This window comes from Lepidochelys olivacea (assembly GCF_965140295.1).
Source record: "Lepidochelys olivacea isolate rLepOli2 genome assembly, chromosome: 3".
Lineage (NCBI taxonomy): Eukaryota > Metazoa > Chordata > Testudines > Cheloniidae > Lepidochelys > Lepidochelys olivacea.
The window spans coordinates 206440222-206467556 of record NC_140413.1 but is presented as its reverse complement, the minus strand read 5'-3'; the positions used below and the strand labels follow the sequence as shown (position 1 = coordinate 206467556).

The window sequence follows — 27335 nt, the reverse complement described above, 5'->3', positions numbered from 1 at the left end:
AAATTGTTTAGTCTCTAAGGTGCCACAAGTTCTCCTTTTGTTTTTACATAACACACAGAAGCCCAGTTTCCTTGTCTGGAAATAAGCTTTGCTTAGGCCCATGAGTAACTGTCGCTACTGCATGAATTATTGGTATAATTCATGAGGTGACTAATTACAAGTTCAAAATGGAAGTGTTGCTGAGCAATTATTCAATGAACAACTGAATTTACAAGACCATGGGATGGACACTTGTCATAAACATAAAGGGAGGGGTAAACCCCTTTAAAATCCCTCCTGGCCAGAGGAAAAATCCTCTCACCTGTAAAGGGTTAAGAAGCTAAAGGTAACCTCGCTGGCACCTGACCAAAATGACCAATGAGGAGACAAGATACTTTCAAAAGCTGGGAGGAGGGAGAGAAACAAAGGGTCTGTGTGTCTGTCTATATGCTGGTCTTTGTCGGGGATAGACCAGGAATGGAGTCTTAGAACTTTTAGTAAGTAATCTAGCTACGTATGTGTTAGATTATGATTTCTTTAAATGGCTGAGAAAAGAATTGTGCTGAATAAAATGACTATTTCTGTCTGTGTGTCTTTTTTGTAACTTAACGTTTTGCCTAGAGGGATTCTCTATGTTTTGAATCTAATTACCCTGTAAGGTATTTACCATCCTGATTTTACAGAGGTGATTTCTTTACTTCTATTTACTTCTATTAAAAGTCTTCTTGTAAGAAAACTGAATGCTTTTTCATTGTTCTCAGATCCAAGGGTTTGGGTCTGTGGTCACTTGTGCAAATTGGTGAGGATTTTTACCAAACCTTACCCAGAAAGTGGGGTGCAAGGGTTGGGAGGATTTTGGGGGGAAAGACGTGTCCAAACTACATTTCCCAGTAAACCCAGTTAGAGTTTGGTGGTGGCAGTGGATATTCCAAGGACAAAGGATAAAATTAATTTGTACCTTGGGGAAGTTTTAACCTAAGCTGGTAAAAGTAAGCTTTGGAGGTTTTCATGCAGGTCCCCACATCTGTACCCTAGAGTTCAGAGTGTGGGAGGAACCTTGACAACACTATATAATTGTAACAGGGTGCACTAGGCCCTTTAAGGCAGGCTACAGGCCCAGCACGGCTACTACACTACGAAAGAGGTGGAAGACATGAATCTCATAGCAAGAAACTTTATCATGCTAAACAGCATAAGAGTTATAATAAACTATTCATTTCATGACATAAGACCATGGCCAATATCCCAGCAAACAGCAATGTTCAGAGTATTTCAAAACTCAAAAGATACAAAGTACATGCACTACAAGAGAAAACTAAGAGGTAAATAAAGTGATGAAATGACTTTCCCAATGAAGTTATCATTGTGTTCTGTGTGTTTCAGAAACGCATTGCTTCAAAGGTAAGGCAGACTTTGATTAAAATGGTAATGATCCAGTAGGCAGAAAACAGTGAACAGGAAGGTGCAATAAGGACCTTACAGTTCAGGCAATCTGCAGCATGTCTTTCTTAAAGTGTGGTGCCCAAAACCAGACACAGTACTCCAGCTGAGGTCTCACCAGAGCTGAGCGGAACAATTACCTCCCATGTCTTACATACAACACTCCTGTTAATACACCCTAGAATGGTGTCTGCCCTTAGTGCAACAGCATTACACCATTGACTCATTTTCAATTTGTGATTTACTGTAACCCCCAAATCCTTTTCTTCAGTACTACCACCTAGCCAGTTGTTCCCCATTTTGTATTTATGCATTTGAGTTTTCTTTCTTAAGTGCAGTACTTTTGCACTTTATTCGCAAAAAGAACAGGAGGACTTCTGGCACCTTAAAGACTAACCAATTTATTTGAGCATAAGCTTTCATGAGCTACAGCTCACTTCATCGGATGCATACTGTGGAAAGTACGCAAGAGGTGCCACAAGTACTCCTTTTCTTTTTGCGAATACAGACTAACACGGCTGTTACTCTGAAACTTTGCACTTTATTGAATTTCATCGGATTGATTTCAGACCAATTCTCCAATTTATAAATGTCATTTTGAACTTAATCCTGTCCTCCAAAGGGCTTGCAACCTCTCCCAGCTTGGTGTTAGCCACAAATTTTATAAGCGCACTCTCTACTCCATCATTTAAGTCATTAATTCAAATCTTGAGTAGAATTGGACCCAGGACAGACCACTGCAAGCCCCGACTTGATATGTCCTTCCCCTCCCAGCTTCACAGCAAACATAGATAACTACTCTGAGTATGGTCTTTCAAATAGTTGTGTACCCATCATATAGAAATTTCATCTAGACCCCATTTCCCTAGTTTGCTTGTGAGAATGTCATGTGAACCTATGTCTAAAGCCTTACTAATGTCCAGCTATATCATGTCTATTGCTTCCCCATTATCCACTAGGCCAGTCATCTGTCAAAGAAAGATATTAGATGGGACAGATAAAGAACAAACAAATGTTTATTACATGCTCTTAGTCTACAATTACATAATTCAGAGAATTTAATCCCTTTATACCACTTTGCATCTATAACTAATCTGAATCTGTTAATGTAACATTTTAATGAAGCATTTTACTGTGCTTATTACTTTATAAGACATTTAATATGAATTTTTGCAAGCCAGTGAAGCTTGTTTGCTTTTGCATTTGTAGCCATCTCCCTATTTGTAATGTCACTGAAGGAAAGTAATTAATTAATTAATTTTAAATAAAAATATAATGTACTTTAGCCACTGTCTATACAGTCCCTTTATGTTAATATAATTTGTTATAACAAAGCGTTTACTTGAGCAGGCCTGCACGGTGAAACACATAGAGCTCATGATCAAGAGTGGAGTTGCTGGAAGGATTAACTCGAACAAAATTCTGGATCAGAAGGAATTCCGGCACAAGATGTGGCACTGTGATGATGCAAAAGTCTTTGTCCTGAAAAGATTTACAAAGAATACTCTATATCGGTCAATAAACAACAAACAGGTTATTAGTGATTTTAAAAACAAATTTTAAAAAGGTTCCCACTGAGACTTAAGAAAAAACTGACACATAAATGTAGATCAACATTTAAAATGGACACAGTGCTGCAAGTATAATTCACACCTACACTCTGTGGCGCTCTGTCCCCCTCTAGTGGTGATTGGACCACATACAGATGTTGATGAATTTTGGCTACAAGTCCAACCAGACTTTTTAACTGAACCTCATGCTTTAAGATCCGAGGTCCCCTAAATACAACTTTTATCTTAGAGGGGACCCAATCTGACAGTTTCTCTTACTGTACCCATATGCCACTTCCCCACAGTGCTCCATACCATCTGGAAGGATAGAGTGCTATGAGGTCTGTCAGGACCACGTTGAGGCATCATTCAGAGGGCAGAGTTAAGGTTGTGGGATGGAGGATTGTTTCTGTAGATTTTAGAGCAGTTTGAAATATCAGCTGTCAAACCAGAAATTTACTTGTTAGTGCAAAACTTCCTGAGGATCCATGGCAGAATGTAGGCAGAGAGCAACTAATATGTACAACACACATTCTCAGAAATGGCCTCAGTGCCAGGACTCAAACTCAGAGTACGTGTGCACTTCCCAGGTTAAATAGCCACAGGCTGTAACCTTGAGTTAGCCCCCTACTCTGACATCAGGCTGGCTGCAAATACTTTGACTTGCAACAGAGCCCCAGTTCTGCTGCACGTACACAAATTACTTTCTCTGACTCATCAACCTAGCTCAACCCACCTTGTAGATCCGACTTTGAGCTTGAATAACTTTTAAAATATTGCTTCTTATAGGGGTAGTGGGTGCTGATCTCTAGCTGAGATCAATCCCAAGAGGGTGAAATCAGTTTGTGGTGCATCTGAGCCAAAGTTTGAATCCTTGGGGTACACAACGAAGTATAGGAATTCTAAAACATTGATGTTACGTGATTTTTTTTTGGGGGGGGCCTGTATCTTGACAACTCCTTGACCAAAGAGCATCAAATTTGGATAATTAACCCTATCCCAGATCCCCATGAAGTACAGCAATTTTCAAGACAATCAGAGTAAGCATGTGAATTTCAGAGCACTTTGAAAAAAAAATAACAGCCGTTAAACTGTAAACTAATCTCAACTTTATCCATTGTGGTGCTACCACCCCACAATAACAAGTGACTCCTCACAGAGATTTCCTTCCCACAGGCCCCTAACGCTGGTGTGTGGGGGGGTCCCCCCAAAAAGAGGGGGGAATCTAGCGATGTACAAGTTACAAGTGATTTTATTTCTTATCATACCATTTTCATTCACTTTCAAAGAAAAGACTTGTTTCACCTTAAGATTTCATTTATACGTACTGGAAAGAGGTTGAAAACATATTGCAAGAAATCCAGTGACCTGCAACCAAGAGCAAACACTTTTATGTGAATAAACAAAATCATATTCAATATATACTGTATATTTCAAAAGATTTCTCTCCCCCATCCATCCAGGCAGCACTTACTCATACTTTCTAATCGGAAATTTAGTTCAGCACTAATCAATTGCAGAAGTTGTACGCTGTATGTCAGTTGTCATTTTCTAGGACCTAAGGCAGCAATGGAAGCAACAGTAAACCTAGAGATTTGAGCTTGTTAATTCAAGAGAAGTCTCCTCTGCGCGAGAAAGAAATAAAAGTAAGATGATGTTTAATCAGAATAATCCTGCAGGAGACTTTTAGAAATTTTGCCTGAGTAGCATTAGTGCCCAGTAAGTCTGATCACCAGGGGGTACAAACAGTTGTAGCTAAGGACTAAGGTATTTCCATCATGCACCAAAAGACTTACTGTTCCACTAATACCCATTTAGTAGACCTATCCAATACCTATAAAACTAAAAGGAATATCTATACTTTAAAGTCTAACATTTATTTGGGCATAAGCTTTCGTGGGTAAAAGCTTTCAGTGCATGCATCTGAAGAAGTGGGTTTTTTACCCATGAAAGCTTATGCCCAAATAAATCTGTTCATCTTTAAGGTGCCACCGGACTCCTCATTGTTTTTGTGGATACAGACTAACAGGCCTACCCCTCTGATAGGTATACTTTGAAAATTGTTCCTGTACATTTCCCTTCTTTTCACTTTTCACCTATCGTTTTAGAATAAATCCCCTTTCTTTTCCCTGGTGAAAGTGAAATGTAATGTTCAAGTTGAGTAAGACAATAGAAACTTAATTATTTTATCCGGTTTCTGCTACATAAAAGAAAATGAAACTGTTCTAAACCCAACAAGAGTTATGTGGAAGTTTTATTTCTACGCTCTCAAAAGAGAAAAAAGTATGTATTTTATATGCATCCAACACACACAGAGTTATTTCAAAAGACTAACCATGATGGCAGTAAACAATTAACGTAAATAACCTTCCTGTGGTTTCAGTCCCAATAAGAATGGAAAGAGTAATCATTTTTAACTCAGGTGTTTATAATTGAGTGGATAAAAGTGAAACTTTATGAAAATACAATAGGGTGACCAGATGTCCCGATTTTATAGGGACAGTCCTGATATTTGGGGCTTTGCATTATATAGGCACCTATTACCCTCCACCCCCGATCCAATTTTTCACATTTGCTGTCTGGTCATGCTAAAATACAATGACTCCACATGTTGGGACTGGGATTGTAGAATCAAAATAATGCAGTAAAACATTCGCCTATCCTGTACAATATAAATGTAAAGCTATGCTTCATTGAGATGAGTCTTTCCCCCCCCCCCGCACATATAGTAAATCCATGACAATGCAATTTCCCTTTCTCCAACACTCAGTATCTTCTCAACAGAAATGGGCTCACGAATGGGGGGAAACACCAGAGGAATCAAACTTTTTTCTGTCACTAGCAAAGAATCAAAGAATCTCATTTCAGATCAACTGGAAGTTTAGTTCATTCATATATCATTTGCAGTCCACATTCTGGCTCTAGATTTAAAGAGATGAAAACATTTGATAACCTAATGGATAGTACAAATTCTTCAATACTGAATTCCCCTTGAGGGGTAAAAGATAGTTACTTCTCAGTAACTGTTACATTTCTGCAAATTACTGCTCTTGGATCTGTGCTTCTGCATGCAAGTTCAGCAGGAACTCCTTCAGTACAAATTCTAAGATACCACTCCCAGTCTAGGTTATCTCATGCCATCCACTCAGATACCTATGCTACCCCCAGTGCTCTAATGGCCTGTTTCTTTCCCAGAAAAAGGTAAACATACACTCAAGTAAAGTGAATTAAAGAGAGAAAGATATATATTTTATATTATTATTATTATAATATATATTTAAGTCACAAGATTTACAGACAACTCAACTCAATGGAGAGGAGGCTGTTTGAGTGTTAAACTTAGAGAAAAATAGTTACAGGTAAGTAATGATCTCTTTCCTAAAGATATCCATCTTGGAGTCTGAACAATTCCAAAGATGTCTCTAAGAAAAAAATTAAAGGAGACTGCAATCTGTAGTGTATAATGATAAGCAAGGTGAACATACCTTGAGCATTATTAACAATGGTGTGTGAGAAGGGGGAAATGTCAAGAGAAAAATATAAAGGTGGACAAATAAATTAAAGATACATCCCCCAGCAAAACAAAACTGCTAGAGGACAGGAGAGCTGGATGTTCTTAACCCACAAATAGGTCTTGTATACATGGTGGAAATTTCCCAGCACAGTTATAGCAGAATAACGATTCCACTATAGCTATTCCATTACATTGGGAGCTATTCCGGAATAACTGTCCCATATGGATACACTGTCACAAAATAAAAGTGATCTTATTATGGAATAATCACTCCACTTCTCTTATTTTAGATTAGAGTGTCCATATGGGGAAATTATTCCAGAACAGGTATCGTGGAATTCAGTGGTAGCTGTGCCATCAATTTCCCTTGGTATACAAACCCATAGATTTGTAAAACTGATAGCGCAAAGTGGGATTTCTCTCTTGATGCTGAATCTAGGCAAGATTGCTTGGTAAAAAACATACAGAAGATTATGTGGCTGCTTTGCATCTCTCCTGAATGCAAACATAATGGATACTTGAACATATAGCACATATACCTCTCGATACAACCTTTCCTTTTTCTTCCAGGTACGCAACAAGGGAATGTCTTGTGGGACACTGCCCAGTCTTACACTTAACAGGGTTTCCTGACCTAAGAGGCATGATCCTGGCCCTCCTTGCTTGTTTATAAAAACCGGATTGTCTTTTTGAAACATAGCCACCTGTTGGGATTCTAAAATATCACAAGTTTCTTAGAACAATTAGGACTGCCATCATATCCAGAAAATAGACATACAGTTGCGGATACTCAATGGGGTGCATAACACCTTGGGGGAGTGGGGGGGGGGGTGCCCATTCCAAGCAGGATGCATCTTTGGTGAATCCAGTTGGTATTGAAGGAATTTTGAAGTCCACTGCTAATTGTACTTTGTTTCTCGACTACCACTAAGTGAAGCTTAGATTTTGTCAGTCACTGAGGGTCTCCTGAGGCTGTCTCATGTGGAAATGTGCCACAGGTATTTCAAATAATGTTACAATCATCAGACTCAAAATTCATGACTTCATCTCTAGGAAACACCTGTTGGCTCTGGTAAATCATCTGTCAAATCCATAGTGATACAGATCTCATCCTGGAGAAGTAGAATCTAGCAGAGCTGCTACATACTATAATTCTTTCTGAGGTACAAACGTGGACTTTGAGTATGTCTACATGGGGAAATTTACCAACATATTTACAATGTATAATTATACCATTGTAGTTAAACTGGTGTAAACTCATTGTGTGCACTCTCTTATTTCCAAATAATGAGTGTAGATGCAGAAATTACGCTGATATAACTACAGCGGCATAACTGTGCCTGTTCATTTCCCCATGTAGACAAGCTCCTAGTGAGTAAACTACCTCATCCTTGGAGACTTTTTAGAGTGTTTTCTGATAAACCAATCATCTAGATCAAGGGCATCACTCATTTGAAGGAGAGGGTCAAATTCTATGTTTATGGTCTGTGGCCTGGGGTATAAATTCAGGACTATATGCTTCACATAGTGCACAGTGTCAGTGAGAGATATGCACAGAGATCAAAGGGACAATAAGACCTATAAATAATAATGAAACATTTTGTTATTTTGGTGCTTATTGTTGCATTCATCAATCAGTGAGAAAATCTGTTCCCATTAGGACCACTGCTATTTCTGCTCTTTGTTTCTCTTTCTTCAACAGCCTCCTCTCTCCCACCACTTTCTCGGCCTTTGTGAGTCTCCTCTATTCTTTCCCCTACATTTCCTTCCCTGCAGCAACTCTCAGTTTCAATCCCCTACTTCCAATTCAGTGTGTTTCACTGCCATCCTCTTACCCATGTTTATTGCAGAGTGATCAGTGACCGAATAGTTACAGTTGACACCCAAGTGTCATCATGGGACTGTAAAACTGACATTCCAATCAGATTAACAGAGGAGTTGACTCCTCTGGGTCATTGTTCCAAGACATCTGCAGACTCAGGCATACATCACTAGCAGGCAAATATTGTGTACACACAGTTCATATTTAGAAGACTACACTCTGCAGTCGCCCGGGCTACAAATTTACTTTAAAAATATTAGATTCTGGAGCATCCAAATAGGTCATGTGGGCTACATAAATATCTTATGAAGGCTGGATCTGGCCTGCAGGTTGTATATCTGACATCTTTCATCTAGATAAGGAAGGACATTCACTCATCTATTAAGGCTCACGGTCACGATCACCAAGCATTTGATGGAAACATGCAACACTGATACCAATCCAACAGGCAATGCACAGTATTGTTGCTGTTTCCATATGAAATCTGAAATACATTCCGTGCTTCAGATGTATCCTTATGGAAATATCAACATGATCCAGAGCAAACACATATTATTGTTATTTATTATTTGTATTAAGGTGTAGAGCTTCTCACAGCTCTCTCCCTGGAGTTTAGCATTCTGACTCTGGCTTCCTTCTTTTGCCACTGTCTCCCCTGTTCTGAAGGAGAGGGAAGTCTATATACTGTCCTCCTCCAGAGAGCTCCTCCTGATTGACTGGAAGAGAGGAGAGCCTGGCACATCCTACCCACAGGGCTCCTGATCCCAGGCCCTTAAAGGAATAGAATCCTGGAGCCCCTCCCCCCACCTCCCGCCATCCAATTCCTTATTCCCTGGCACTGCTTTCTCTTTTCCTCTACCAGGCCATTTCCTGGGTCTTTGTTCATTCCAGCTCCCTGGCATGGGATCTTCTGGCCCCTTCCACTCTAAAAAGACAGATATACCCCATTACAGGATATGTGAGCCTTGTTCCACAGCTGCAATTAGTATTTGCCCCAAAAGGATGGCTGTTTGTATTGCAACCTGGTAACTTTTCTCTCATAGGACACCCCATCAGAGGAGATGTGTGAAAAATTTTAAGTGGAAGGTGAATGCTTCATAAAGTTACGAGTGAATGCACGCAAGCAGTTAGATGGAAATTAATTCAACCTTAACTGCAGCAGATGGAGTCACTCCCCCAACTGCCTTAATAAATCAGGTTTCTGTTAAATTATTAGAAACCGAATACCTATATGTCTATACTTGCCTTGTTTCATGTTTCTCATCAATACAGAATAGCTGAATACAGAAAGCAGTTACAGCTCCTCTGTACACAGGATGAAAGGAATCTCTCTCATCAGTCTCTAAGGTAGGTGTCCCAGCGGCTTTCAAATCGGTGTCTATGACATCATCTATTGGCAATTCAGCTCTGGAAACAGTGTTTACACTCTCCTTCTGCAGCAAGAAGAGACAAGGGACCAAACTGAAACCACATTTCCTTTTTTGTGTATTTGTTTAATGAGTCTTTTGTTGCATCATTCTTATTTTACATCATTCCCAGCTGAAATACAGGGTTGTACTTCACCCAGCACAATACATTCTGCCCCATCTAGAAGTTTAGGGGTGCATTTTTAATGAAATTTCTGCATGGCTATAAATTGATTAATGCCTGCAGTAAGAGGTTTGAAATAAAGACAACAATATGTTTGGGAACAGATATTTCTCATTACTGTCCCTATGTGGAACAGTAACAGAAATTTAATCTCAGGAAATATTTTCGAATGTAAAAATTTGGATTCCATCCAAAGTTTAAAAAAATTTGAAAGAACAAAAATGAGAGCAATTCAGAAAATGTCATCTTGGAGATTAACAACTGCGATATTTGAAGAACAAGAGACTAGTTTTGAAAATATACTGAAAGGAAGAATAGAAGACAGATACAATTGTTTAAAATTCTATGGGCCAAATTCTCTGCTAACTTTGACCCCATACAAAATCAAATTACTTCAGTGGGGTAGCATGGGGTATAAATCACGACATAGTTTGGCATAGTAAGGGAACCTGAGTCATCTCACTTAAAGAAATGATGATTTCCTATGTATGAGTAGTTGCACTTCATAAATATTATTCTTTGTTGCTTAAAAAAAATTTCTTTTTAGATCTGCATGGAAGAATTCAGATTTGGTATAGTGGTCTCCCTGAGATCCAATACCAAATCTAACAATATACTAAAATTGATTACTATTGTATAGGTCTCAAAGCGGAACTTTGCACAAAATATCCATACCTTATATGTATTTAAAATAATCAATCCACTCAATGTGCATCGTGTCAATTGATTTATTATAACCTGCTATATCACGTAAATGCTAATATTGAATAAAGATTTTATTTAAAAAATTATTTCACTTTAAAGAGTGGAAGCAAATCACAGTGTCAATACAGTTGAGAAACAGCCAATTATTGACATTTACTTTCAAATTCACTGTTCATTCCAAGTGAATTTAACATGTCCCCAAAAAAGGCCCAAATAAATAGGATTTGGGTGGGAAATCTAGCAGGTTTTTGCCAGAGGAGGAAATTTAGAATCTGTCTTTCTCTAGTCAGGGGGTACAATGCAATGTGGCCCTTCTGCGAGGATTCTTGGTTACTGGAGTCACATAACTATGGATTACCTGACCCCAGCTGGGCCCCATGCGGTCTCCTAGTGCTGTCCCGTTATGAGCTAGAGAGCCCACCTTTCTATATGCACAGGTAGACATGCATGGAAAACAGTTTTGCCAGCTCCAAGTGTTCAGAAGTCTTGAGCCAGGCCACAAAAATTAATGATTTGAAAAAGTAACAACTGCATCTTTTTTCTTTGTCCTCTGGTTATTCAGCATTTAGGTAACACATTTTCAAATTTTTCTCTGGAACCACAAGGGCTAGAATCTTTCACTTAAAACAAAAACAAAAAAAGGTAAGCTGAGATTCTGTTGTAATAACATGGCTCCAGGAACTGAAGCTTTAAAAAAAATACCAAGTATTGCAAAAGTTGGCAACAATGGGAAAGCCTTGGGTGCCCACGTGCCAAAAAATAGATTTCATTCAAAAATGCACTGATGATGAGTATTTTGATAAACTCTTGATTGTACCTGGCCCTCACCTCTGAAACATTACAACCGAAAGTGTTCAGACTAGAATGTGAGGCGACAATATCCAAGGCTTGGAGAAGGACATCTTCAGTTTTAGTGTCCATCTGAAGAGAAAGCAATCAGTAACACATACAAATTAACATTCATGAATCATTTGTTTTCCTATGGATCACTAATTCTGGACATATTAAGCTCTCATTGATAACTCTGATCCCTTTTAAATCAATGTAAAAACTCGCACGCTTTTGAAAGTCCCCTCTATGAAGCACTACATAGTATAACTGGCTCATAACTCTTGCCATTTAGTCCTTTTAAAACCAATTATGTCTGCAGACAAAGGCAGCTTATTGCAACACCAAGGACAATAAAAACACGTACAAAAACATTCCAGAGTATTCCATTTGGTTTCTTCATCCCAGATTCCTTTGGAAGATAGGGATTCATTTAGTCAGGCTGTTACTGCAACTAAACTGGAATCTGGCAATCCTAACTCCACCTTCCTTGCCATCTGCCTTACCAGATTTACGTTGGCTTGTAAAGGCTGCATCTGAACTAGTAAATGTCATAGTTATGATTCACCATCCCTGGAGCTTCACCAGTGATAGCAACAATGGAGCATAGACAGGACGTGGGGATTTTTACCACTTCACTTAATTCTACAGCATAGTGGCAAAAATTCCAAAGCTTGGTCTACACTAGTGCTTCTCCCACAGCGGAGCTTCTCTGGAGTTCAGTTACAGCTATGGTGTTTATTAATGTAGACAAGGCCAAAGTGCCCAGCTCCCATAGCGCTACAGAATGCAAGCATATTCATACTTAGTCAGCCAGTCGATGGGCAGTGCCTTCCCCAAAGCGGCACCAGGGCCAACTTCATTCTAGCTATTTCCTCTTCTGTTTTCCAGAGGCTTCAAGACAATTCAGATGCCAATGGTTTCCAACTAATCCTAATGACTACTTCATAACTTCCCCGAGCCTTACTGCACAGGTGAGTATGAATTCTTGTAAAGTACTGCAAAAGAGCTGGAAATAGAGGGACCCTAATAGTCTGACCTCTTCAAAATTACAGGAGACCCAGGCAATTAGAACAGTTTTGACAAGCAGGTTTATAGTTAAGTACTTACCCAGCTCCAGCGGATGTTGCTAGATACTTAGGCTACTTTGACTGTATCTACACTACACACCATTGGAGGCGGGGTATAGTGTGCATATGGCTAACATGCCACAGTGAAAAGCATGTCGTGTCCACCCTGCAGTGTGTAGCTATATGTGTCAGTGAAAGGCTCTGGCAGAGGGGAGGCAGCGGGAAAAGGTTTAAACAGCTCCCCACTGCTGGAGCCTTTCACTGCAGCGAGGAAAGACTATGGCAGTGGGGAAGCGTTCCCTCCACCAGAGCCTTTCCGCATTCCTGGAATCTTTCCCTGCTGCAGGGAAGGGATCCAAGCAGCAGAGAGCTGGCAGAGCCTTTCCCCGCTACCTCCCAGTTGCCAGATCCCTTCCCCACTGCCAGTCTTTTCCTGCAGGGAGGCAATGGGACACTACACTGCTAAAAAGAGCAGTGTAAACAGGGAGGCATGACTTGGGTGAGTAAAGAGACATATAGTGAGACTAAATGTAGTCTGGACTCCTCTTTTGCATGTAGTTTTTAAACAACCAACAACAAATCTCAATTTTTATCCTTCTGAATTTATGACTATGTTTCTAGTGTTTTATTTAAAAGGCATCCTGCATTTGATAGTTATGGCATTTATTTAAATGTCCAGTGAATTATGTTTAGTAATATTACCTGAATATCCATGTCATGGGCACTAATACACTCAGAGTTTTGAGATAAAACAGATTCTGCTTCTTGACTTGTTTGGCTGCTTTTTTCTTCATCTGAATAATGAAAAGGAATAAATGTATCAAAGCAGCTTACAAAATGGATCCATAAACATCAGCATCACAGCAGTACATGAAGTATAACTCTCAGCAGCACACCACCATTAAGATGTTTCTTATGATCATGGTTAAGATTGAGCCATTACATTCACTTTACTAAGACTTCAGCATATCTGAATATTTACTCTGAAGACAAAACTGTAGAGGTCATTTTAAAACAGAGGATTTGAACAAAAGATAACCTGGAAACATTCCTGACTAATACTGTGTTTAGATGTAAAATTATATTTGGACTCTAACTGAAGGGAGACAATGTGGTCAATGGTTGAACTACCGATTGGATAGTCTGTCTCCTACCATTCAGTACCCATCTCTGCTGCTAACTTGTTATATGACCTTTGTAAATCACTTAACCTGTCTCCCATCGCCTCTCCATCTGTAAAATGGAGATAATATTTCACAGAGATGCTGTGAGGCTTAATTCATTAATGTTTGTGAAGAAGTGTGACATCCTCAGATGGTAGGTGCCAGAGCAATCTGAAGTATTATGATTATCATCTATAAAATTAAAATAGTTAATTCCCTACCTCAAAGGGACTATAGTTACATTTTATAGAATTTGCCCTTTGAGAGCCTGTGATTATAGGTGCTATATAAGTACAATGTGTATTTTAATGGGAAATTATCACACAGTGCTTGAAAAATTGTCGGACAAATTTGACATCTCAAAAGGCAAAAATGAAGGTACTAGTCTACTAATAGTCTCATTCTTTTTTTAAATCCAAGGGTCACTAGTTTTCACTATAAACTAGTTACTCCAACTGCTATATACACCCCTTACTAAAAAAAAACCCTGGTGAAATAAGAAAATTTCCCTTCTCTCCTCTCCCACTACTACTTTTATTCCAGTTGGTTTTTTAAAACGGATTCTTAACCTTTTGGAAACTAAAGGCCATATTTTATGGGAGTGATGCTGAGCAATTTTTAAACTCTGGCCCTAGGCAATAGTTTGGCTGGCAGTCTAAAAGGGTTAATGGTGCCTCTCCTATCTTGTTACTTCCCTGTCTCCTCCATTGCAGCTAGTGCTTGCCTTTGGGGCTCAGACCAGACATATTCCAGGATCCTTTTACACAACTGCTGCAGCTCCTTTGAAGCACTGCAGCATCTGCATATGGATCTGGGAGCACATTTGAGCCCCAGAGGAGCTGCTGGGTGGGCAATGGGTTTCACCTTCTTAGTATGAACCAGGGTTTTGGTTACCTATGATTTCAGTACCAGCCAGGAGTCTCTCCACGGGATGCTGAAGTAACTACTTTAAAGCACTGTGACAACTAGTTAGAAAGGATCTTTGTTGTATTTTTCAGTCCCAAAAGGCAGACACTGGCTAATCTCCTTAATGAACACCCATTTTAGCAGAGGCGGCAGATAAATACAAAGAAACCAGTTTTTAAACTATGGTAAGTGAAGAAGGGATGAAAGGGCTCTATAAACAAGAAAGGAAAGGACAACACACATTAAAATTTATTGAGACCAGATTTTAAAGTCTACACAGCACTGAGCACACTGACTGAGCTCAATTCCTAGTAATGAAAGCAATGATGATGGGATTCTGTTTTAGTCAATTGCTAACAGGTTAATAGTATTTTTGGTGTGAAAAGTGATGACTAAAGCAATAGGATTCAATTAATTTTAGTCACTTGCCTATCCACTTATACTTAGCCATTGAAAGACATGATATTTGTATTATTTATACAGAGAGAGAGAGAATATTGTGTAAATAGAGTTTCTGGATTACAGTTTAAACGAGTAAAATCCAATTAAAGCATACATTTGAACAATAGAGTTAATTTTGTTAATACTGATAAACACCAGATTTCACAATTTTCACCATGTCCAACATTTTATTCACATGGACCAAATCCACAGCTGGTGTAAACTGGCATAGCTTCACTGAAATCAATGCTACGCCAATTTACATCAGATGATGATCTGGCCCATGGTTGTTTCCTGACATTTAAAATGCTAAATGGCAGGAAAATCCAGAGAAAAATGTCCAAAATCAATTTCAGAATGTTTATGATGCATTATTGCATTTGATTTGTAATGGCTTAACTACTATGTACATATGACTTACCTATTTTACACTCATGTACAATTTGTGCAATAGGACATGACTGAAATCTGACATCAATGCAGCAGAAGTTGACTGCTGTGTTACTTTCATTCCATCCATGTGCCTGGCAGCCTTTGGGTAGCTGCTTGACAGCAATTACACAATTTTGGGAAAAAACAGTCTCTAACCCAGCTCTGCCAGGTAATGAACACTATATTCCCTTTGAAGTCAATGAGAGGTGAGATTACTTAACATCTTGCAGGAACGGTCCCTTAGTTTACAGTAGAATATCAAGGTGAGTTACTTTAAATAATTTGAAATCCTGCTGCAATTGCCAAATTTATATTCAATATGTGGAACCAAATATTAACTGATTATAGTTAATTAAAGTGAGAAACAGTTAAAAACACTGATGGAGTCAATAAATTAAAGCAAATAACCACGAAAACCCCACAACAATAAAATCTGGGATCCCTATATGTAAGCCATTTCATATATGTTAATTAGCTATCAAAATTCCTTAAAAGTCACTTTCCAAATCCTAAAGACATATTCCTAGTTCATTTTTTCATATACTTAAAATGAAGTCTCTGAAGAAAAGCTTTAATTAACAAAAGCTCTTTGAGATTTTAAGATAAAGTATGCCAAAACAGTAACCTATGAATCTGAAGACTTCTGAGCCCTGGGAGGGGGCTTCAAAAAACTCTATGCATGCTTTGTGTTGAGAAACCTAACTAACTTACAGTTCAATTCCCTTAGGTAAGTAGTTTTTGGGACAATCTCAGGCAATTTAATTTTTTAAATAATGAGTTTAAAGGCCTAAAATAATTCAGCATGATATTTTTTTAAAAAGCTATAATCACTGTCAGAAGAAATAAACGTTGATGCAATGTGCAGGCAAACACAAGTGCATATACTATACATAATATGTGGTTTCTCTAGGGGTATCACCGATGGGCACCTTTATAGAAATGATCAAATGTCATCCTGATTAATCCAACAGTATTTCTCATTATAAACAGGCTTGCAGGTGTCAGAAGTTAACTAATACATGCCTCTACTTTACATATCAATATTTATATGTTGTTTCTGATTTTATACTAAAATGAAACCCTTAATGGCTCCTCTATCCAACACAGTCAAATATAGTTGCATCACTGTTGTTTGTATATGTACCATAAACGTGTGATCTGGAAGAACATTATCTACTGTAACTGAAGTAAGAAAGACTTCAACCACAAGAAAATTAAAAGATTCTGTTTGCTGGGTTGATGGTAGATGTAAAAGTCAGCAGGATCAAAAAGCCAGTTCAATAAGAAGCCTGATGAAAACCTCTTGAATCATTCCCACAGTATCATAGTGTGTTCTAGCTACCAATTCCTGACTCCATATAGAGTAACAGCCAAATTACTATAATTATAATGAAATGCAAGTGGCATATCAACATTACGTTAAACATAGATGTTGTATACTCTTTCATTTTTATTGCCCAGTATTAGATTTTGAAAGGAAAAACAACAACCACCTGCAGTCTCCATGTACAAGGGCCAAAGCAAGTTAAACAGCTTGGAAATTCTTTATTACAGCTATTTATATCTGAACAAAGCTTTTCTTGTACAGCTCACATTTTAAATATTCAGACTTTGAATTCATTAAAGATATAATGGCCCATATTTTCTGGTAGTGTAAATTAACACAGCTTCATTCTCTTTACACCAGCAGACAATTTGGTTCCATATTTTCAAAGCAGTGCACAAATGGTGTACCCATACACACACAAAAAAAAGATACTGATCCTGCAAGATATATCTATGCACTTAACTTTAGCCACATGAATAATTCTGTTGATTTCAAGCATGTATGTAAACCCTGATTCTGCAAAGACTCATCCATGGAATAGCAAGATGCAATTGCTATAAATGGACTCTATTTCTACCATAATCAAGCTATAACATATAACATTACTTTTTAAAAAATATACTTTTAAAGATGACAGAAAGGAGGGGAGGAATTAGATTTATGCCTTTTTTTCCTGAATACTTCATTAAAAAAAAAAAGCTTGAAAGTTTTTGTTCGGTTGGTTGGTTTTAAATATGCTGTTTTTTACATTAAAATTTTTGCGTCACCGCTGTTTTTCCTGAAATTCTTTATGAATGAGTGGAGATCGACAAGATTTATAACATCACATATGCCACATAAGTGAAACTTGATTAACTAAGAGCAGAAGTGGGTTTTATACAGACTGTTTAAAACACCAGCTTTCTGTTAACAGACATTAAACTCTAATACCTAACAAACAATAGGAAGAAATGCTCTTATTAAGATAATCAACCGAGGTGCAGATTTTGGAAAATTTACCAAATAAAGAGCAAATTTTTAATAAAGAAACCATGCAAAATGACAACAAATAAAGGGCATACAAATTTTTGTAACCTCCAAGCAGCTAGTATATCAACTAATTTGGTAATAGATGTTATACTGTATTAATAAATGTAAGCTAGCTTAATTTTTTTACTTTGATTTTAAAAACAACAAGAACCATTTTCCTCTTGCCCGTTTTGGCCAGATACAATAGACTAACTCTTTAAAGCATACATGCAATACCTACTAAGAATTTACTGGTGCAGCTTATTGTTTTAAAGGTGTTTCTTAAAGTTATGAAGATTAAGTTATTTAGTGTCTTTTGGTAAATAGTCATTTGGCCTTTTAAAGACCCAATCCTGACCCTAATTTACATGGCTTTATAAGATCCATTCAGCTGACTGTGTACCTGGCCAACTGATCCTGAAGAAGGCTGACCCAGCATGCAAGGTTAGGAAAGAGAGGACCCACATACACACTACAGTCAAGAGGTTGGAGCTTCCCAACAAACAGTGGACTTGTACTAATGATTTTTCCTCCTCCCACAGCCCTATTTGTATTCCCAACACTGTCCTTCACCTAGGTCTGCAGTAACACTCCAGCAGCTCCAGGGGCAAGGAGGTGAGATAGAATAAAATGGTGGAGTTCCTTTATTAACATGGTGGTTCTTTGCAGGGGAGGGAAAGGAAAGTTGATAGGATAGCTAGGAGTGTGTTCTTTCCTCCATCTTCTTCCCTGAGGCTGACAGTTCTAGGATATCTGTGGGTGACTGTTTTTAGGCTGCTCAGTGGCCCTCTTTTTGGTCTGAGACAAGGCATTAGAAGCATTCAATGAAACAGATAATTGTGGTAACTTATTAGTGCTCATTCTTATTCTATTATTGATTATTAACAAATAGCAAAATGTAGTTGTCTATGCAAAAAAACAAACACTAGCAAAAAAACTCTTCAGTGCTTCTTAAGAAAGAGGCCAGAGGATGACAGTGCATCATTTAGAGAACTTTTCTACTCTTCAAGCAATTCATATACCAACTTTATTATTATCATTATCATTTATTTGTATTATGGTAGCCCTTAAAGGGCAGGGCCCCATTGCGCTAGACACTGTACAAACACATAACAAAGATTTATTATAAACTCTTCAAGTCAGAGACTAGGTACAAGACTATAAGCAGAACAGACAGAGCACAAGGAAACAATGAGATGATACTGGTCAGCTGCCTAACTATTCTCAGACATTAGAATCAGCTTCAAAATGAGACCTTAACTTAACAGACCAGTTGCAGATGACATGTGGGGGACATGTCTAATGCTTTAACTTTCCAAGATTTGAACTTTGTTTATATAATGCTACTGATCCTGAAAGATCCTCCAATCTCCTCAACAGTGACAAGCATTTAATAACCAGAGACAACAGCTGTCAAACCTTCTCAGACCTCCCTGCCTAGTGTTGAGCTAGACCATTCCAAAAGGTTCCCCTCCAACCCCATGAAATAATTATATATTTGGAAGTTAAAAATAAATGTAGCCTAGCTGATTTTGAATCTATATATTTTACTCTGTTTTTACCTGTTTCAATACTTGGCTCCTGAGGTAGTTTGAGAATATCATCAGGATGTGGTTTGCAGAGACCATGGAAAGGCCCCAGGTCAAAACAGTCATGAAGCAGTTGTATATTCACTTCCGAGCACACACTCATGAAACCTACTGCAGTGCCATCATCCTGAAATATCAAAATAACATTATCACACTCTTAAAAGCTGCAAGTCTATATAAAGACATGAATTTGGGGCACAAGAAAAGGCCACACAATCCAATATACTTCATACTTTTTATCTTAAATCCCACCTAACAAAGCTACTTTGTTCCAGGGTTTGAAAGATTTAAATAGGAATAGCCAGACTGGATCAACTTGAAGGTCCAGCTAGCTCAGTATCCAGTCTCTAACAGTGGCTAATACCAGATACTTCAGAGGAGGGTAAAAGAAAATGTAATAATCTTGATTTAAATATGCACAGGGGAAGAATAAAAAAATATTGTTAGCTATGGTCTGTAAGGTGTTTTGTATCTCAACAATTATTTATAAATGAACACAAAACATATATAATTACAAAGCGCCATCTTTAGCTATTTCAGAACAGATTCTTGCTTAATCTAAAACTGTTAAGTAAAATCTGGATCTAGCTAAACACAATGGTTGCCTAATTACTAAACACTAGTGTAAAAATTTCTTTGTGCTCTTAAATGGAAGAAAATACTTTATTTCCCTGTGACATGGTTTAATTCAGGGACAGAAAGCACAGTAATTATAAGCACTAGATAATTTCAAGTTCAAGACATATCAAGCAACAAATGCCTTAATAACTGCACAGGCAGATATGACAGCGATAAGGACCTTGCATTGATGAAATAGCATGTGACATTGGTTTAATGCACGGAATTGGAGCTTTCCTGGAAGTTACAATAGTAAACAAGAAACAGACACTGACAATAAGAATCATCACTGATTTTTCACTAAAATAAGGCAGGTAGAAGATAACTTAATTTTTAGTATTATATGCAACCTACTGATAAAACATATAACCACTATATGTATTTTTTCCTCCTATACTTAATAAAATCTTGTGATAAAAGGCTGAATTTGTCCAGCTGTCTTATCAAGCCATCAACATTTCAATAAAAATAAAAAAAAAAGTTTATTTTTTTCCCCAAACAACAAGTGATTGTTTGCTTGTCTTGTTTGAGTAACTGAACAAAAGATGGGTCTCTGCAGTTGTCTGGCTGCTGTGTAATTTTAGGCCCAAGGCTCAGCAGAGGCTGATTAACCAATCCATCTACCATATGTGCAAAAAGAGGTTGCCAGCTTCATTCTCTGCAGGGAAAATTGGCATCTATCTTGGTTCATATGGAGGTATCTTTCCAATCTGCAGCAGCATTGGTGAGTCTATACTATGAAGACCTGAAGCACGTTTTGCAGGTTTCATATTGAGCCATAAATGTATGATAGAAATATATTATTTATAAGATTATAAAATAACTGTTTGTAATGTGTTATTACACTAATGGCTTATTGTTTACCGCTTGGTTTCAAACTGCAGTGATTACATTTTAAGGATTTTTTTTTTTAACTGTTTTGCTCAAGGAAGCAGATTTCTGGAGTTAAAGTAGGTTATAGCTCCTATCTGCCTACAATACTTCATAGAATTACAAAGTATGGCAATTACATATTGTAAAATAGAATGTTCTTTTAAAAATGCATGCCTCTGAAACAATGTAAAATACCAAGGTTTTTAAAATCTCTTTCATGCTGGCCACTCTCATTTCTCTTTTAATTAAGAAACTAATTCCTGATTTTTGGAGATAGCATACATTTTTCTGCATTGATCAGGAGATGGAAACAAACTACAATATTCACTCATCTTGTCCATCTCTAGCATCTCTAATTCTACCTTTTGGAGATATTTTTGACTATGTATCCTTGGTTACCAGTCATCACATGCAGTATTAATGTTGCTAGTGGATGTAATTTGGTTATTTATAATGCAAAGTGTCTAAAATAACAATAACTGATTTAAGATCACCTCTTTCAATTATCTCAGAAAAATCTACCAAATTGTAGCTTCATTTATATTACGATAAGAAACAAAATATACATACGAATCACACTGGGTTAGACGGTGGCATTTAGCCACAGTCCTCCTTTGGAGGCATAGCTTCAGAAGCGTACAGGCTGCCCCAGGGGGAGCATCGAAAGGCAGTGCCTGCCTGCGCATTCCAGTTGTGCTAGGGTGAATATAAACTGCTACAGCCCTTTAAAGGGTTTAACATATTGCTCACGTTTCAGAGTGGTAGCCGTGTTAGTCTGTATCAGCAAAAAGAACGAGGAGGACTTGTGGCACCTTAGAGACTAACAAATTTATTTGACCATAAGCTTTCCTGGGCTAAAACCCACTTCTTTGGATGCATCACTGTATGCATCACCGATCACGGTATGTCCAGCCAACTCTGCTGGCCTCTGCATAGGAGGGGCAGAACCATGACTCCCTGTCCCTTTTCAATGAGTTGTTCCTGGTGGAAACATCGCAGCAGTAATCGCTACGCTTCCTTGACCAGAGGGGCTGCTATTCTGGTTAGCTCTTTTACTAGCTACACAAGGGCAGGGACAGGGATGCTCCTGACTACCTCCCAGAGAAGAGCTGCCCAAGGTCGAGCTCTCAGTCAAGAGTAAATTAATACATTTCCATTCTTTTCTGAAAAAAGTTCTCAGGTGACATACAATTATGATTTTGTTGTCACTTAAGGCCCAAGTCTGCAAAGGGGTGAGCACTTGCTGTGAGCAGCCTCAAAGCGTAATGAGGTCACCATGAGTTAAAGTCATATGGATCCTCACAGACAATCAGAATCCCACAGAAATGGGCCCTTAATTTGCTTATTCTCAGTTTCCTCATCTGTAGAATGGGTGACCCTGTCATCCTCTTAAGAATATTGTGAGGTACAAATGAGATTTGTAAAGTAACTGGGGATCTTCTGATGGAAAGGCATTTTAGAAATGCCAAGTATTGTTACTATTTATTACTGATTCACTTGTCATGTTCCATCCTTAAAGGAGATACCCACTGCAAAGGGGCAATCATTTTCCTGAAAGAACTGAAAGCTTACTAAGAAAAGGGCTGAATTTCTCAAGTGTCAAATGGCCATCAAAATTATGATTTTTGCTTTCTAAGGCATAGTTAGTCCTACTTAATTCATTTTTATTCAAGAAGCCAGTGCACCAGCTGTTACCAAATACAGCATAATGAATGTTAAGGATACCCAAGCCTACTGCATGTCAAGGATCTACCTCACAAACAACAGCATGGTTTTTTTCATCCTGAGCTTCTATCAGCTCTGCAAGGAAGTATTCTCCATAGGTTTCTCTCAGAATTTCATTCTGATGCATGAAGATAGGCATGAGATCATCATGGTCTTCCACCCTGTAAAACAGAATCAATGATGTCTTAAAACTTTCTAATACTAGAATACTGATCCTTCACTCCCTAATTTGTTTTTCAGAGTGTAGACAAATGATAATTTCTATACAAAGTCAACTATTTATTTGATTTCAATTACACTGTCATTTTTAGAATGTTGTAAATCAAACATGACTGATCGTTTCAGTGTATATTGTTAAATATTTTTTAAAACTCTTTATTAATTTACTCTGATGCACTACAGAGAATGAAAGAACAGATGTCTTCCTGGGCATACCAGAGGTAACTGAAAAGGGAAATTTGGATAGCTGTTATTTCTTACAGCACAGACACTCTTTACAACACTTTAAACAAGAGATCTTATGAATGTAGCTGAAGCTGTGACTGTAAACATCGACTACCTCTTTCCTTACTGGAGGTGTGGCCCCTGCTGAAGCAGAAACCATGGAGGTGTGGCCCCTGCTGAAGCAGAAACCAAGGATCCATAAGGAAACCTAACCCCAGGCATCTTCAAACAGCCAGGCCTAGTTATACACCTCTGTGAACTTCCCAGACCCACTATTCCAGTATTGGCAATATAGTGGACTCTTTGCTGTGATATTTCCATTGGCAGATGCAAATGGCGCCTCTGATAACAGGATAAGTTACTGCAGGCCAAAAATAATGTATACTACACAATTCCACACTGCTGTTAAAAAGGGGCTGCCATTTACTCTGAGATGGGGAATGAACATATTGAATAACCCTCTTCGCTGCAGTGCATCCAATGGCATTTACCACAAACTCTCTGTGATTTTGCTATGCAACAGAGGGGAGTATACTGACCCATGACAGTAACATAGGAATTAAACAAATACTGTTCACAAACCAGTAGCCTTGTCAGGTTCTTCATCATGTACTTGTCAGTGGTCCATAACTACTACCATGACAAATATAAACAAAAAATGGGAGAATGATTGAGGTAGGAGGATGCTTACTTACCTGAAGATAAGAAATAAAAACTTCTCATTTTAATATTCTGCTGTATTGCTGGCAGTGATTGCTAATTTACAAAGCAAGCCTACACACTCAAACAGTTCATCTAAAAATCCCCAGGTGCAAAAAAACAACAACACAGGGCTGTCAAAAATCTACATTCAATTGGCCAGATCCTCAGCCAGTGGAAATCTCTTAAAGGAGCCATACCAAAGATGGTGCAAACATGGGCAGGGAGGAGCTCCCTGTGCCTTTACTATCCCCCCAGCACACCTGTGCAGAATCTGCCGTAACTGTGTGCTTTTGTGTGAAAGAGACCATTAAATTATATAATTTCACTCAAAAGAATTAAATGTGCTTACTCACTAGTTGGTGTTCTGTGACTTGGTGAGCTAGCGTGAGCAATGGGGGCATTTCCTCACCTCTGGTGTCAGTCAGCAACTGACCAATCAAAAGGGAGATTTAGCATCAAACTGTTCCCATTCCAGAAATTGCCTCTAAAATGCCCAGTAAGTTACTTCTGAACATTAGCCTATGCTACACTCCCTTCCTCCTTTTTCTCTGTGCTCTGGTAGGGGAGCTCTGAAATGAGGTCACTTTGTTCAGATCTGCACCCACTGGCAGCCATCTGGGCGGGGGAACCACTTCATGGCTGGATGTTTCAGCACGTCAGCCCTGCAGCAAAGAACTGGAAGGAGCTCCTCGGTGGAGCTCCTTCTGTGTGGAGAGCCCGTGCTGTCTTCCATGGCTCCTGTGGCAGATGTCTGAAGATGGCACCACAGTGTGAGGCACTTGCTGCCTTCTTCATGAAGGCTGGGGAGCCTGGAGGCATAGCCTGAAAAGGTGGTCAAAATCTCCTCTCCCTTCTCTGCCTAACTGACTCCTGCCAATCAACTTTTCAACATAAATCACGTACAACTAAAGAGGGCCAGTAAAGACTTAGGCTCCAATCCTGCAACTTACTGCAAAGACAGACCCCTGAGTCCACATGGATTCCCACTGAAGTCAAAATGAGGCTCCAGCACAGGTATAATGTTGCAGTTTGCAGGATGCAGATCTTATCTATTTCTACTGGTCCTTCTACATTCAACTTGCTGTCAGTGTGAAAGCTACCTCAACCTGTCTCCACTTGGCCTGACATACACTGTTGGCAGTAAAAGTCTTACAGTACTCAAAGTGTATAGATAGATTCTCATTGAAATACCTGAAGAGATTAACACACTTACTGATACTTAATGTTTTCTCATTTAAAATCCAATATTAAGCTTTTGAAATCCTAGTTCTTAATCAGAAGCACAAGACTAAAAGAGAATTTTAATGCATGTTGAATAATGTAGATAAAAAGTACAGTCAGGGAACGCAGTACCTATTGATTGTTTTATTTGCTGGTTTTTTAATGTGCCTATCACCATGGGCCTGTCACAAAATAAATATATCTAACATTAAATTATCCATAATAAACACAATAAACTGTCCCAATCCTGTACTACCCAAACCATTCAGTTCATCAATGGTCCAACAAATACATGCTTTACTAAAATGATGCATCTTGCACTATCCCCTAAGAGTCAGGAAACTCAGGCTGTGATGGACCACAAGAAGGAATAAGATCTACAGCTAGGGACTCCCCATTGAAAACACCTCCAAATCTCCATGACTGAACTTCTATAAAATGTGCATTTGCTAATCTCAGCTGTCACAGAACGCACAGGGAGAGAGATGGTCCCTAAAGGGCCAAGAAGCAAACTCAGGCAAGCTTTAGACATTTGAGCCAACATGATGAATTGCCCTGAGAGAAGATTGGCATCAATTGAAGTTCACTGAGCATGTGGGTGATATGTTCCCACCAACCCCCTGCACTAAAACAAGTGGGCCAGCACATTCTTCACTTGTTAAAACTTATAGGCCATCTTTAAAGGTACCTTGCAAGTATAATGCACGGCAGATAACTAGAGCATGATGACTAGCAATATCTAACAACCTCTTAGCTAACCACAGATTTTAAAAAGTAGAATGAACCACTATTGCTACCTTGAAATCTAAAAGGAGCTGGAGATCCAAAAGTACCCCAAGACTGTTAACATTTTTGGCAAAGAGTGGTCACACTACACCCACAGGTGGTGCAGTCATAATCTTTATCACACTGTCATCATGTCAACCTGTCAAGTATTATACAGATATGAAGTAATAAAGGGCTGGGGCGGATACAATTAGGCCTGTCTGTTGGTTCAATTCAGATAATAAAAACAAAACTAGGACATGTATTGCCATCTGGAAGCAATGTAAGTGATTATTTCGTTGCAAGGTCTCTAGTGACCTCTAGTGGTCAACTATCAACACATTTCTTATAAATTATTCATCGAAGCACTCACACAGTGCTACAACACATTTGAAAATGTTCTGTAACTTAGTAAATTAATTACTCAGAAAACTTTTTATAAGGCTAGGGCCATGTAACTTCCGAATCCCTCAGAAGATTAATGGTCTTAAATCTCTTAGTTGTTAGTTCAGCAACTTCCTTCATAACTTGAGGCCAATCCTTTTATTAAACAGCCTTTGAAAACCACCAGAAAATATCATCACATGCTGTACTTCTAGCAATTGAAAGGTCAGAGATTACAAGGATTGCCTGATATACTATAGTAGCTTCCCTTTTCCTCAAGTTTTTGTTTCTTTTATAAACAGAGGTCACAAAACAGGATCAGTGCTCAAAATTGGCACCATCCTGCAATTAAAAAAATAACTTCTTTTTTTCAAAATGATTTACAAAATAAAAATAAAAATATCAATACATGAATCAATGCAATATTTTCCATTATAAAAGCCTTAGTTAATTTACACTTCTTTCTTGTTTATTACGTATTGTTTTGTTTTTAGTCCATTAATTATTACATAACATTTATATTGTGGTAGCTCCCAGAAGTCAGCTGGGTCAGGGCCCTAATTTGCTAAGTGTTGTATAATAAAACCAGTCTTAAGTCTATTTTCTTTCTTCTTTTCCCCAGGAAGGGCAGTTGCACATGTGTATTTCTTGCAATTGTTGAGAGCCCTCTACACTGGCGATTTTCACAATCAACCGCTCATTTAAAACGCAGAGTGTTTAACTGTGTCAGTTTTACAGCGAGTGGCTGTTTCTGGTATGAAAATCCAATAGAAGAAAGGTGGGAAGCTAGGTATTTGTTAGTTTTTTGTCTCCTTTATTGTGTTTTAATTTAACGCATCCATTTCTCCATTTCCACTATGTCCTAAAACTCTAATGAATCAAAATATTAACAAAAGCGAGAATATTCTTTTTCCAATCCCTGGCTAATAAGAGCCATAGTGCTACTAAAAAATCTTGAAGAATTATGCTCACTGAAGGCCATGATATTAATTGTGAGACCTAAAAGGATTATTACTGGTCCCTTAAAACAGACCACATACAGTTGTTGACCCAATCTGACTAGTAATCTCACCCCAATAATATTCTACCTGTGAGCAATCCCACTAAATATGAGTAAAGCTTCCAATATTTCCACAACCTCATTACCATTAGTTACCAGTTGCTTTATAATTTTTGTTAAGCTTTTCTGGAATAAGTGCCATTGAAACAATATCTAAAAATAATTTTCCTTTAGAACAG

The 27335-nt window shown here is 38.3% G+C and overlaps 1 protein-coding gene across 2 annotated transcripts in view; it reads right to left on the bottom strand.

Moving 5' to 3' along the window:
* The window catches only part of CFAP61 (cilia and flagella associated protein 61), a 216470-nt gene that overhangs the window by 169560 nt on the left and 19575 nt on the right, over positions 1-27335 (bottom strand). For both annotated transcript variants that reach the window (XM_084623095.1, XM_084623096.1), the window contains exons 7-13: positions 22609-22741; positions 19338-19491; positions 13201-13292; positions 11429-11521; positions 9551-9738; positions 4298-4337; positions 2762-2901 (exon numbers count right to left, since the gene is read on the bottom strand). In XM_084623095.1, coding sequence (XP_084479221.1) covers positions 2762-2901; positions 4298-4337; positions 9551-9738; positions 11429-11521; positions 13201-13292; positions 19338-19491; positions 22609-22741 — 840 coding nt within the window. The remainder of the gene's footprint in view (positions 1-2761; positions 2902-4297; positions 4338-9550; positions 9739-11428; positions 11522-13200; positions 13293-19337; positions 19492-22608; positions 22742-27335) is intronic.